General features: G+C 42.7%; 1 protein-coding gene across 4 annotated transcripts in view; it reads left to right on the forward strand.

Moving 5' to 3' along the window:
• PIKFYVE (phosphoinositide kinase, FYVE-type zinc finger containing) overlaps positions 1-14,385 on the forward strand; it is a 583,956-nt gene that overhangs the window by 114,753 nt on the left and 454,818 nt on the right. For all 4 annotated transcript variants that reach the window (XR_014225388.1, XM_082260055.1, XM_082260056.1 and 1 more), the window contains one exon: positions 12,825-12,887. Coding sequence is in view for 3 of the 4 variants with exons in the window: in XM_082260055.1 (XP_082116181.1) it covers positions 12,825-12,887 (63 nt within the window). In the remaining variant the exon portion in view is untranslated. The remainder of the gene's footprint in view (positions 1-12,824; positions 12,888-14,385) is intronic.

Below are 14,385 nucleotides of genomic sequence, written 5' to 3' on the forward strand. Positions count from 1 at the left end.
ATGTTATATAGCAGAATGTGAAAAATATAGATTTTTTTTTTTTTTTTCAGAATTGTCGCTCTTTTTTTTTTTTGTGTATAGCGCAAAAAATCAAAATCGCACAAAATCAAATTGCACAAGTGATCAAATGCCACCAAAAGAAAGCTCTATTTGTGGGAAAAAAATTACGTAAATTTCGTTTGAGTACAGCATCTCACGACCGCGCAATTGTCAGTTAAAGTCACGCAGTGCCAAGTTGAAAAAGTGGCCTGGTCATTAAGGGGGCAAATCCTTCTGGTCTTAAAGTGGTTAAACTAATTTTTTTCCTCTCTTGTTAGTTTCTGTTCCTGTGAGAACTACAATCCACTGCTGGACTGGGTGACAGACTGGATATTCTAGATCCTTATGGTCTCCCTAGTCCGGCCAGCGAGCGTGTGCAGACCTCTGCGTGACGACTGGGGTGACCGAGTGCACCCAGACCTCCTCTCTGTGTTAGGTCGGCCACAACATAGCCCTACCGGACAGGGGGCTGGCCTGCAAGTTAAATGTCTTGCGAGGTCGCAAACGACCAGGTCTGGGCCTGCATCGCAGTGCTCCTCCTGGCTGACAGCCCCTCATTCCGATGGCGAGGAGGTTCGGTCTGGAACAGTGCCCGCCTTGTCCTAGTATAGGGAGTAGCTATTCCCCCCCCCGGAGGGTTTTGGGGTGGACGCAGGGCCCTCCTTGAGACGGTCAGACCCCTGGGTTCCCCTCCTTGAATCTGATGGTCCTGTGGGTCATCTACCCCCCCCCCCATCCCTCTCTGCCCCCCTATCCCTCCTCCACCTAAACTGGAGTCGTATGGTGGTCTGACTACCTCCTGGGGCAGGGTGCTTTACTGGCGATTGGGGGGAGGGGTGCGCCACTGGTGACTGGGCGATCGGTTCCTGGGACCCTGGGAGCTTTGTGAAGCCGCCATTCTGTTGTAGACTATTTTCTGTATAGGCTGGCGGCCATGTTTGTGTAACCGTGGTGGCCACTTTGCGTTAGGCTTTGAAATAAATGGAAACCATTACTGTGCAGCCATTTTAGCTGTGGGAGCCCTTCCTTATCCCCTGGTGCTGACTCCTGGGCCTCTTTTCTTCCTGGATGCTGCAAGTGTAGTGTTTTGATCTTGGTGCTGCCGGTGACTGTCTGGTGGGGTCCTCTTCCTCTCTCTGTTGCAGAATCGGGGGGTGCTATGTGGCTGGTTACCAGGTGGCATTAGCACGATGGGGGTGTCCCTTGGCAGTGTCTTTTTGCATTTTTCTGGGGTACCCTTATTCCTCATGGAGTCCTTGGCACACATTTCCCCACCTGACCCCCTCTCAGAGCCCGCGTGGCCCTCCGGGTTCCAACCATCTATTCATGCACTAATGGCAGCCCTGGAGTCCTTTGTGCCCCAGGTGGTGGCTTCCCTTGCTATATCTGTCTCCTCAGATTCTGAATCTGATCTGGCCGGTGCGGAACGTTTTCAGGGGTTTTATTCAAACCTGTTACTGTCCTAAAGAAAGAAGGCAAGGTGTGTCCAATTCTAGATTTCAAGGCCCTGAACTTGTGCGGGTACATAATTTCAGAATGGAGTCTGTTTGCACGGTGGCGGCATCCTTGCATCAGGGATTTCCTTGCCTCCTATCGACATCAAGGATGCTCACTTACACATTCCAATATGTCTGTCACCAACGCTTCCTCCACTCTGCCCTGGGAGAGGAGCATGATCAGTTTGTGGCGTTACCCTTTGGTCTCGCCTCTGCTACTCGGGTCTTCACAAAGGTGTTGGCTCCGGTGCTGGCGTTTTTACGCCAGTGAAGGGTCGCAGTGCTGGGCTACCTGGATGACCTTCTCTTGCGAGCAGAGTCTCCTACTGTGTATCAAGTAGTGCAGCGCTATGAACAGCAAAATTAATTGTGCTTAAAAAGTTAATAGACAATGCAGTATGATAAATTAATATACAATTAATAACGATGCAATATAATAAATCGATTGCATTAAGTCATAAGTCCATTCAGCATATGAAGATGGTAGAGAGTCCACTTAAGGGTGAAGATCCCAAGATGTGAAAAGCAATGGAAAACAGACACCCGTGCGGATAGACAAGGTGGCAGCTTACCGCAATGTGTGGGCCTCCAAATTAATGGATGGGCCACTAAGAGCATAAGGTTATAACTCCTATGAGATGGGCTCTCTCTCCTCTGCACGAACGGACCAGGCTTCGCTAAAATGCATCAACCCCTCACTCGCTCATAAATCCAGAAACGACTCCTATATGTATGGCAATATGTAGAGGATAAAAGCATTCATAGTGTAATCCCGTATGGCGGTAAAAAAACAGCTTTATTCAAAGTTCTACTTACATGACAGTAGACCAACACATGCAAAATACATGTAAAAAGCGGCGTCCCGCTATAGTGAACACGAAGCCGGCGTCCTGGGGGCGTGACAATCGCGATGTCCGGAACCTCCCGACCGGTTTTGTCAGAATGACATCGTCAGGGGCGTGGTTACCGGACATCGCGGTCACGCCTTACCTATACCCCATATAGAGATCATATCCGGAACGTCGTCCAATCACGGACGAGAAGGGCGGAAGTGACGAATCTGACTTCTGGCCATTGAGGGCGAAAGTGCACTGAATAACAACAGCTATCGAGGAGGACATAGAGTTCTGGGCAGAATAACCTATTGGCCATCCTTGATTATGCTAATCTTATGAAGAAAGCTGTAGCTACTTAAGCAATAATGTAAGGAAGTAAACTTGGTAAACATATGAAGAAAAAAGCGGGACTAAATAAATATAAAAATTACCAATATTGAAAAACGCCATCTAGTGGCCAAACAGTATATTGTCATAAAAACCGAAGTTATTTGACATAATGGGAAAAAGAAAAAAACTGAGGCCAAGAGGCAGATTGCAGCACTTTTCCCTTTTAACACATAACCCAACAGTTTAACCTGACAATAATCTCTAGCTGGTCAGCAAAAACAAGGGGCCATAAAACTTTAAAAGGAAATACCACATAGTAACAAAAAAAATTAAAATAAGAAGTTTATATTCATACGCAAATAATGAGTGGAATGGAGCATAATTGTACTTTTCCCGTCTCGGCAACATTTAACTGTTAATGATGAAACAGTTAATGTCCCACTCAACGTTAAGACCATAGGGGACATAAGTTTTCAAAATATAAATCCACCGCGTCTCAGCGCGGGATAGTTCCCTTTTTGCGTTCGCCCCTCGCCAATTTGGAGTGAATTTATCAAAGGCCACAAATAGCGTGTTACGGGGGTCTTTGTGTCGACAATGGTCAAAATGTTTCGACACACTGTGGCCAGGAAACGCTTTACGTATATTTGCCACATGTTCCCCCATACGTATTTGCATATTTCTCAGGGTTCGTCCGATATATTGTTTCCCACGTTTACATTGAAGTAGATACACTACATTCTGTGTTGAACAAGTTATGAAGGATTTAATCGGATATTCTCTCCCGGTGACATGGGACCTGATTTTTTCAATTTTTCTACCTTTTAAACGCATTAAGAGCACAGATATTACATCTCTTACAGGGATAAAACCCTTTTAACTCCGGGAGGAACATGGGCCGCTCCGGCCTTTCTATGACGTTGTGGGCCACCTGGTGTCGTAATGATGGAGCGCCTCTAAAGATGACATTAGGTCGGTCTGGAAGGGCCTAGTACTCTGTCGTTCTTGATAACAGACCAATGTTTCTGCATGATTCTCTTGACCTCATAATGTTGTGTACTAAAAGAGGTGACAAAACAATTTTTGAAAGGTTGACTATCATTGGCTCTGGTGCGTGGGGCAAGTAAATCAGACCTATTCATGTCTGCCACTTCCCTGATGGTCTTATCTAGGGAGTCGGCCTGGTAACCTTTGTCCAAAAATTTACTCTTAAGTTGTGAGGCCTGTGTAAGGAAAATGTCAAAATGAGTACAATTCCGCCGTAGCCTCATAAATTGTCCTTTTGGGACAGCCTGTAACCATGATTTATGGTGACAGCTGTCCACTGGGATGAAGCTATTGCGGTCGAATTGTTTAAAGAAGGTGGAAGTGACCAACCTATCCTCCTCGACCACCAGATTTAAATCCAGAAAATTAATGCTGGTTGTACTACTGGTGCAATCTAGTTTGATACCTCTGTTGTTCTCATTTAATGTGGACATGAACAGGTCAAGGGAACATTGATCACCGTCCCATAGGAGGAGGATGTCGTCTATGTACCTACGCCACAGCACCAGCTTGGGCGGCCGGTCCCTATAGACGACATCCTCCTCCCACCTGGCCATAAATAAATTGGCCAGGCTGGGGGCAAATTTCGCCCCCCATAGCCACACCACGACACTGTAAAAAATAAGTGTTGTTGAACCAAAAAAAATTGTGAGTCATTGCAAAGTTCAAAATCTCCAAAATAAACTCAATCTGTACTTTATCCAAACCACTAAGAGTGTTCAGATAGTGATGTACTGCCTCATAACCCAATTGGTGCGGTATGATCGTGTACAGGGACATGACGTCCGCTGTAGCCAGGATCATGCCTTCGTTCCATGTAATGTCTTTAACAATATTAAGAACATGGGTTGTGTCTTTAAGATAGGAGGGCATCTGCATCACCAAGGGTTGGAGAAAGGAATCCACATATCTTCTGATGCGGGAACATAAGGAATCTATCCCACTGATGATGGGGCGGCCGGGGGGTTTAATGGGGTTCTTATGCACTTTTGGAAGGAAGTACATAACCGGCAAGCGGGGAGCCAGGGGAACCAGAAATAGTTTTTCCTTCTCCTTTAAGACACCTTTATCAAAGGCCTGCTCAACTAGAGCCTGAAGCTCATTTTTGTATTTAATTGTTGGATTCCTTTTGAGAATCTGATAGGTATCCCTATCACTTAAGATATTGTTCATCTCAAGGACATAGTCATCCTTGTCGAGCACGACAATTCCACCGCAGTCTCCTACTGCTCTGATGGACAATGTGGACATCACTGTATGGACTCTGAGGGAGTTCGGCTGGCTTCTCAATTATCAGAAGTCTGCTTTGGTTCCTCTCACAAAACTGATTATTTGGGTCTGACTCAGGACTCTGTCCAGAGGAAGGAACACTCTGGCTAGAGCAAACTCCAGAAGTTGCATCCTACGATTCATCTCTTGCTGTCAAGCAGGTGGTCATCCATCCTGGATTGTATGAGGGTGCTGGGCCTGATGGTTTCTACCTTCCAGGCGGTCCCATTTGCACAGTTCCATACGAGGTCCCTGTAAACGAAAATCTTGGCCACACGGGAGTGTCCGAAGTCCCTGGACAATTAATTAAGCTAAGCCGAAAAACAAAAGGGTCTCTCATCTGGTGGCTTTGCTCTTCGCTAGGGCAAATCTTTTCTCCCCCTGTATTGGACAGTGATCACCACGGATGCCAGTCTGTCTGGGTGGGGAGGTGTCCTGGGTCGGAACTTTACTCGGGGAGCTTGGACACTAGAAGTGTCCAGCCTCCCGATCAAAGTCCTGGAACTTCGAGCGATCAGGCTGTGCCTGAATCACTGGAATGATCGCCTTCAGGGGTGTCCAGTGCAAATCCAATCGGACAATGCCGTGGCTTTATGTCAATCACTGGGGTCGAACAAGAAGTGTATTGGCAGCTCTGGAGGTAGCTGGCATTCTTCGGTGGGGAAGATGTTTCGTTCCAGCCCTCTCCGCCGTACACATTCCAGGGGTGGGAATCTGGCAGACTCGTTCCTTCCAATGGTTGTCTCTGATTTCCACCTGAATGAGGACAATGTGTAGACCGACAGTGACTTAGGCCTACTCGATTAAGGATCAGGTTCCCCCCTTTCCCTGTGAAGGCGCACTCTATGCAGGCGCTCAGTGCTTCTTGGGCCTTCCATCATCAGGCGTCGGTAATGTAGGTGTGCAAGGCGTCTACATGGTCGTTGGTGCACACTTTCACAAAGTTTTATAAAGTGGATTTTATGGCATCTGCGGATGCCTCTTTTGGCCGCAAGGTTTTGCAGGCTGCTGTTTAGGGGGCCTTTTCCCTCTTTGGGGGTGTAATATTTTTCATGTGGCCTCCAGTTGTTTTGTTTCAGCTCCTGTTACCTGGTTGGCTACGGTTGAGCCTTGGGAAGTTTTTCTTGCTGTTCCCACTTCTCATGTTTGACACTGATTTGTGATGACCCAATGGTTAAAAAGATCAGGAGCTGTGTCTGTCAATGAACGATAGAGAAAATGGGATTTTTGACTTACTGTAAAATCCATTTCTCTGATGTTTGATGGACACAGCACCCATCCATCTATGAAGTTGTATTACTTCTGACACTGTAAGAAAAAGTACCTATCACATAGAGGGGGAGTATACCTCCTGGGACAGCCCATAGGCGGTCAAGTTGTTATTTTTCTGGTAGTGTCCTGCTCCTGTAGGTGGGCAGTATAACGCAATGATTAAGAAGATCAGGAGCTGTGTCTGTCAATGAACATCATAGAAATGGATTTTCCGGTAAGTCAAAAATCTATTTTTCTTTTTTTTTTTTAACCATTTTGGATAGAGCAAGGGAGGGTTTTGGAAAAAAAAGAAAAGCGCCACTCTGAGTGCAGTAAACTCGGTACTTTATTAGCCATATACCATCATGGGTACTCACAAGATAAAAATTGTAAAAACATGATGAAACATATGAATTAAATGACCACAATAAATATCCACAATAGGTCGGCTGTGTTGTAGGTCACCTTCAATCCTATGCAGCACAGTAAAACTTCTTACAATATACAGAAACAAACATGAAAGGACTGGCGCAACCAGACTGAAAAATAACCTCAATGGGCTCCTAATGATCAAAGAAAAACTAAACGGACCTGAAAGATGTTACAAAAGAGTCCATGGAGTCCATACATGAAACCGGTCTGTGCTCTCCTGAAGCCAGCTTAATCTCAAGTGTAGAAGAAGGAGGGTTTTAACTCCCGTTATTTATATTTTTATATATATATATATATTTTTTTTTTTCCCACCATTTGTTTCCCAATGTGACGATTTCCCTTCACTTCCTGTTCCATAGCCAAACAGGAAGTGATAGGATATCCCTGCAAACTAAGGGAATGCCTTTAGGACCCCTGAGTCACCAGAACTAGTTTCCCCATTGGAAGATCTTCCCCTCTATTACTTTTCTGTGGTCAACCCGAAATTTTGGGAATTTCTTTGTAAACAGGACAAATAGAGGGAGAATTGCCCTAATGGGGGCACAGACCGCAATAACATCTGGCCGGTGTTCAAATCACTCTCCACTCTGTCCAAAACTGAAAAGGTTTTTGCCTTTTAGTTATACTTAAAGGGAGCTGATTGAAATGTACTTTTAAAGCGGAAATCAGGCTTTGCTTGCTGCAATTTTCTTAACCCCTTTACGCCAACGGAACGCAAATATGCGGCCTTGGCTTTAAGGGGTTGTACCAGGGTGATGCCTGCAGCTAGAGGCATCATCCCGGTGCTGTTGTTTAGAGCCGTCGATTAGCTTTTTTGTAATGACAACTGATGCGGCTGAGCAGCCGCTCGATTGTCATTGCAAGGAGTGGAAGGGGACATCCACTGATCGGGTCCCTGAAGAGAAAACCCAGAAGCAATGTAATGACATCACTTCCGGGTCCTGGAGCCTTAAAGTCGCCAGATTTTAAAGAAAAAATTAAAGCATTCAAAACTGCCAAACTTGCCGTTTTTGAATACTTCGAAGTTCAGAGCAGGGGTTTGGGGTCTTTTAGGCCCCAAATCCTGCCATAAAGAGCACCTGTCACTGCCTATTACTGTGTCACAAGGAATGTGTGACAGCAATAAATGTGATCAAAAAAAATTTTTTTTAAAGGAATAGTGTAAAAATAAAAACCTTTAAGGAAAAAAAAATTAAAACGCCCTGTCCCTTCGTGCTCGCGCGCAGAAACAAACGCATACGCAAGTTGCGCCCGCATATGAAAACGGTGTTCAAACCACATGTGAGGTATTGCCGCGATTGTCAGAGCGAGAGCAATAATTCTAGCACAACACCTCCTCTGTAACTCTAAATTGGTAAACGTTAACCTTTTCTAAAGCATTGCCTATGGGGATTTTTAAGTACCGAAGTTTGTCGTCATTCCACATTGTAACATGTTAAGTATTTATTTACTCGGCGTGACATCATCTTTTTACAATATACAAAAAAATTGGGCTAACTTTACTGTTTAGTTTTTTTTAAAAGCTGTGAAATGCATGTTTTCCAAAAGAATTGCCTTTGAAAGACCGCCATTTTATTTTCTAGGGCATCTGCTAAAAAAAGATCACTAATTTTTTGGGGGGTTCTAAGTAATTTTCTAACAAAAAAAAAAAAAAAAAACGATTTTAACTTGTAAGCAACAAATGTCAGAAAAAAGCTTAGACGCGAAAGGGTTAATATAATATTTTTTTAATATATTCAAAAAAGCACTTGATTCATTTATGGTTCCTTTACAATTAATCATATGACAGGGAGGGAGAGGAAACACTAAAGAGAATCCGCAATATTCTGAGTCATGACTCCCAAAACAGGATATGTAACTTTCAACCAGTCAAAACAAGCATTTGTTAGCAACATACATTTATATTTTAAAAAGACATGTTATTATCCATTATTGTAACCACTTTACATCCAGAGCTCTGTATTTTTAATCTTTCACACATACTCATTTCTGCATTTTTTTGCTGAAATGTGACTTGAAACCCCAAAGCAGAGGCCCTGTAGAATAAATTTGTGGTAGTTGCAGTTTATTTATTTATTTATTTATTTTTTTAAATGATCAATATTTATTTGTATCCAATCTATATACTTTATAAGTATATATCTTAGTGTCCATTCACACTACCGCGACTTGTCAGACTGACAAGTCGCGGTCCATTGTGTGCTACAGGAACCGTTCTAATAGGAGCGACACAAGTCGCTCCGACTTAGAAAAAGGTTCCTGTACTACTTCGGGGCCACCTGGAGCGACTTGCATAGACATTCATTATATGAAGTCCGTGCAAGTTGCGCTGAAGTTGCAGTGCACGCGACTTCACAGGTTGCCCCCGAAGTCGTTCCGCTTCAGTGTGAACCGGCACTCAATCTTTTAGTACAGGACACAAAATATTCAGAGTCTGAATTATAGACTCCTATCGGGTTATTGGACACTGGTAAAGCTTTCAAGGACACCCCTCTTGGGTGCGTGTGCCCCTTTAGCTCTACCTCGCTCCATGATTCTTTTTTTTTTTTGCTAGTGTCCTAAGGTGACGGACCACTTCTCCCTTACACAGAAATCCCTCTTAGCTTAACTAGTTCATTTTATCTTCGGATTCTATAATCTGCTATTCAATCATCTCCTTCACTGAATCCGAATACCACAAATAGGAGCACTGCTTCCAGATCAGCGCAACCTCCCTAAAGTAGATGACCTCACTCGCGAAGAGGCCTTTTCAGATGTTGGTCTCATTAGCCTCTCTGTAAGGAGCCATTCCTCATGATAACAAGATAGTTTTTATCCTGAGACCATCCTTTCTTTCTAAGATGGTATCAGTCTTCCACCTCAGTGAAGACATTGTCCTTCTATCCTAATGCCCTGTTTCGAAGCACAAAACGAAAATTCTCTGCACTGCCTGGACACAGTAAGAGTCAACTTCAAAGCAACGGCTTTGATCAGGAAGACTGATTTGTCCTGCCTTGAAGTCCTCATAGGGGACACCCTGCTTTCACCTTTGCTTAATGGGTAAGAAATCTGATTGCTAGAGCTTTCACTTTCAAAGACAAATCTGTCCCTGCGCTTTTATGTGCCCATTCCACCAGAATGGTGGGAGTTTCCTGGACATTCTGGCAACAGGCCTCTGTAGCCCAGCTTTGTGAGGCCGCCTCCTCATACCTTTTTTCAAATTTCTACTAGGGTGGACAACCAGTCTTTTGCAGATGGAACTTTGGGCCACAAGGTTCTTGCAGTATTACTCTGATGTTGGGTTGGTTGACCCTAGTTGACTATATTCTTTTATTGCTTGAATTCTGGTCTGTGTCCTGTACTGTACAATTAAAGGATAGATTGATTTTTCAGAGCATGTTACATATTATACCCATCATTCTGGTGTAACGTAGTCCAGACCTCCCCCCCCCCCCCGCATCAATGATTCCCTGGGGGACATCTCTCCAGAGCTGCTCAATCGGGTTCGAATCCGGGCTCTGGCTGGGCCACTCAAGGACATTCCCAGAGTTGTCCCATCTCCACTCCTTTGTTATCTTGACTGCTTAGAATTGTTGTCCTGTTGGAAGTTGAACCTTTGCCCCAGTCTGAGATCCAGAGTGCTCTGCAGCAGGTTTTCATCAAGGATGTCTCTGTACACTACTGTATTCATCTTTCCCTTGATCCTGACTAGTCTCCCAGTTCCTGCTGCTGAAAAACATCCCCACATGATGATGCTGCCACCAGCATGCGTGACTAGGAATGGTATTGGCCAGGTGATGAGCGGTGCCTGGTTTCCTCCAGACATGACGCTTGCCATTCAGGCCAAAGAGTTTAATCTTTGTTTCATCCGACCAGGGAATTTTGTTTTCTCATGGTCTAAGAGTCCTTCGGGTGCCGTTTGGCAAACTCCAGGTGGGCTGTCATGTGCCATCTTACTGAGGAATGGCTTCCGTCTGGCCACTCTACCATACAGGCCTGATTGGTGGAGTGCTGCAGAGATGGTTGTTCTTCTGGAAGGTTCTTCTCTCTCCACAGAGAAACGCTGGAGCTCTGTCAGAGAGACTATCAGGTTCTTGGTCACCTCCCTGCTTAAGGCCATTCTCCCCCGATCGTCCAGTTTGGCTGGGTGGCCTGCTCTAGGAAGAGTCCTGGTGGTTCCAAATGTCTTCCATTTACGGATGATGGAGGCCACTGTACTCATTGGGACCTTCAATGCTGCAGAACGTTTTCTGTACCCCTCCCCAGGTCTGTGCAATCCTCTCTGAGGTCTATGGATAATTCCTTGGACTTCATGGCTTGGTTTGTGCTCTGACATGCACGGTTAACTGTGGGACCTTATATAGACAAGTGTGTCTTTCCAAATCATGTCCAATAAACTGAATTTACCACAGGTGGACTCCAATCAAGTTTTAGAAACATCTCAAGGATGATCAGTGGAAACGGAATGCACCTGAGCTTAATTTTGTGTATAATGGCAAAGGCTGAGAGTACTTATGTACATGTGATTTTTTTTTTTTTAATTTGCAAAAATTTCAAACAAACTTCTTTCATGTTGTCATTATGGGGTATTGATTTTAGAATTTTGAGAAAAATTATGAATTTAATCAATTTTGGAATAAGGCTGTAACATAATAAAATGTGAAAAAGTGAAGCGATGTGAATACTTTCTGGATGCACTGTATATTCGTTGTTGAAATGCGAATAGACGACTCTAGTGCTGCTAGGTAGTAGTGCTAACCACTTTGCTGCCTCTATATAACTTACATTTCTAAAATGTATTCATTTAACTTTATTGCTTTTACAAGGTGCTAGGAAGCCACCTGTTTTGTAGCATTGGCAGGTGACAAGTTCACTTCACTTCATGGTGGCATAAGGAGTCTATTAGACCCCTAATATTTCCTCTGCCCTTCACTCCAGCTGATCTTGCACAGGACTGAGCATGATCAGACCATCATGGTACTGTAAAAGTGATAATTTTACTGAATAGCTGGAAGACGGATGAAAAAAAAAAAAAAAATAATCGGCCGTGAACTTGTTTTAGCCAGGCTGTTATATATATATATATATATATATATATATATATATATATATATATATATATATATATATATATATATATATATATATATATATATATATATATATATATATATATATATATATATATAATATATACGGCCTGTGGATGGCAAGTGGTTAATGCTAAACTCTAGGCAAACAGCTAAATATATACATATATATTTAACATATATATACAATACATATATTTAACCTGCCAAAGGATCTGTGTTTCTGTCTTTCAAGTCTGGATTTATACCATTTTGACAAACGGCACAGCCAGGTGGATGGACAGACTGAGTTTTCTGATTGGGTGCTATTCAGAATGCTGCTGCTTTCACTGTCCAAACATCCCTACAGAATGCACTTGTGCTGTGGTGTGCTACATTCTATGATCTGCACGGCAATACAAAAACAATAGAGTAGGAGTGATTCCTTATGCCTTGGGGTCCTTTGAAAACAAATGGACTACAGTAATGTAATTCAGCACACAAAGCTCATTGCAGCACATGCCTTATTGCAGCAAAAGATCATTTGAACAGATTCTAAAACAAATTTGCTCCATAATGCAGCCACGTGTTTTTTTTTTTTTTTTATGGATTATTGGCAGTCCAAAAAAAGGGATTAAACTAAAATCTGTTGTGTTTATGGTTTTTGCTTAAGCTTTTATAAAAATACATTTTCTTTCTTTCTTTCTTTCTTTCTTTCTTTCTTTCTTTCTTTCTTTCTTTCTTTCTTTCTTTCTCTCTTTCTCTCTTTCTCTCTTTCTCTCTTTCTCTCTTTCTCTCTTTCCCTTATTTTTTGTTTGTTTTTGTTTTCACATTTGATTGTCATGGTAAAGCCATACAAATAGAACTGAACCACTGTGGCACTGGAAGCCAGAGTACAGTGTGTCTCTTTAGTGAACAGTGTGGTGACATGCACATTGTGTTTTGTGGTAGGCGAGGAGTAATTTGAGGCATCTTGTTTTATACGGTCTGAGTCATAGAGGGTGTGCTCTGCACATCACATAGAGGGAAACTGTACAGTAATCTTTATTTTGTTATGTCCTCATTCTTCTCTTTAGAGTTTCTTCAATCTGAAGATGGAGGGCAGCAGATCATTTCAATTAGTGACGCTTTCATCAAAGGTAACTTAAAAACACTTAACAACTAAGGAATGCTTCCTATTAATCCTTCCTTCTTCTTTTTTTTTTTTTTTTTTTTCTGTTTAATAAATGTCCTTATTTATGCAGCTGTTTGACCATGAACTCTAACGTCTAATTTAAACTAGTCTAGAACATGTTAATTTTAATATTCACAATTAGTTATGTAGGACCAACGTGTTGCTTACAAAATAAAGTGGCTTTTAACCTTGTGATCAACCTCCTTTAAACCCTGAAAAGGCCTCATGCGCGCAATTCGTCTCCTAAATTTAAAGTGTTACTAAACCCGTGACCGTTCATTTACTATATCTGATCTCCGACAGTACACAGAACATGAAAATGCAACTGTTTTAGTAAATACTTTTTCTCATCAGCAGTTAGAGCAGTCTTATGACTTTGATCAGTGTCTGGTAAAACTTGTAGGAGAAGTTTTCATTCACCTCTGACTGTCCTTTGAAGCGGCAGGACCCCTGACCCTCTGTCTGAACAGTGCTTATTCATCCTTTGCTGATCACATGCAAACTCTTTAGCAATACACCCCAAACTGAGCATGTGCAGAGTGCCGCCATGGCTCTGTTCTATCAGCAGATGGATTGGGGACTGTGGAAGAAGGGAAGGATCAGAGAAGACAGGAATCCAACAGCCTTTTTTAACAATGAGCAGGATTATCCCCTTAGGTTCCACAGTGTGTAATAATGAGCATGCTTTACTGCATATATGGACTGATTTTATGGTTGTGGGTTTAGTAACACTTTATTACTATTTTAGTTGACTAAAATGCGATTAAAACTAATACAGCATTTTAGTCAAAACTATGACTAAAACTAAATAGAAATTTGATATCAAAAGGAACACTGTTTGCACATTGTGAATTGGCTAATACATGAGTGTCTTCATTTATATAGTCTTGCTGTGCCTTTGTAAAAGGGAGGGAGCCCTCTAGGAAGAAATCACCTTCTACTGTGCCAATCGTAGGCATCCAAGCTATTTCCCGCCTGCAGCCTCATGTATAGAAGAGGGGGCGTGTATACGTGCGGCTGTGGGACAGGGAATGCCTTACTCTCTTATGATTGGCACTTTACAGGTGACGGCTTCCTGATGGACTTTCTTTCATGGGTTTGGGCTAGGATCTGAACATACCCAAACTCCTTTCTAATTGGGAGCAGCTCTTCAGCATTCATTTGGATAATGTACTGGTTAAGGTACTGTACATCTCCAACTTAAAATATTCATCAAGTATTGGTGGTCGATGCATTTTGCTCATTTTAGAGACAGGCAGTAGTGAGTATTGGGTATGTGGATCTCCGTGTAAGTGTACACCATGAACTTAAATTCACTTTGTTTGCACTGATGCATTTGAACTGATGCTTTTTTTTCAGTTTGCAGTACAATAAGAGAATAAAAATGTTAGAGGTTCAGGAAATTACTGTATTTTTATTTTATTTTTTTTCCTTGAAGCCTTTTAAAATAGGTTAGCCATTTT

Source organism: Pelophylax lessonae (assembly GCF_965119305.1).
Source record: "Pelophylax lessonae genome assembly, chromosome: 6".
NCBI lineage: Eukaryota > Metazoa > Chordata > Amphibia > Anura > Ranidae > Pelophylax > Pelophylax lessonae.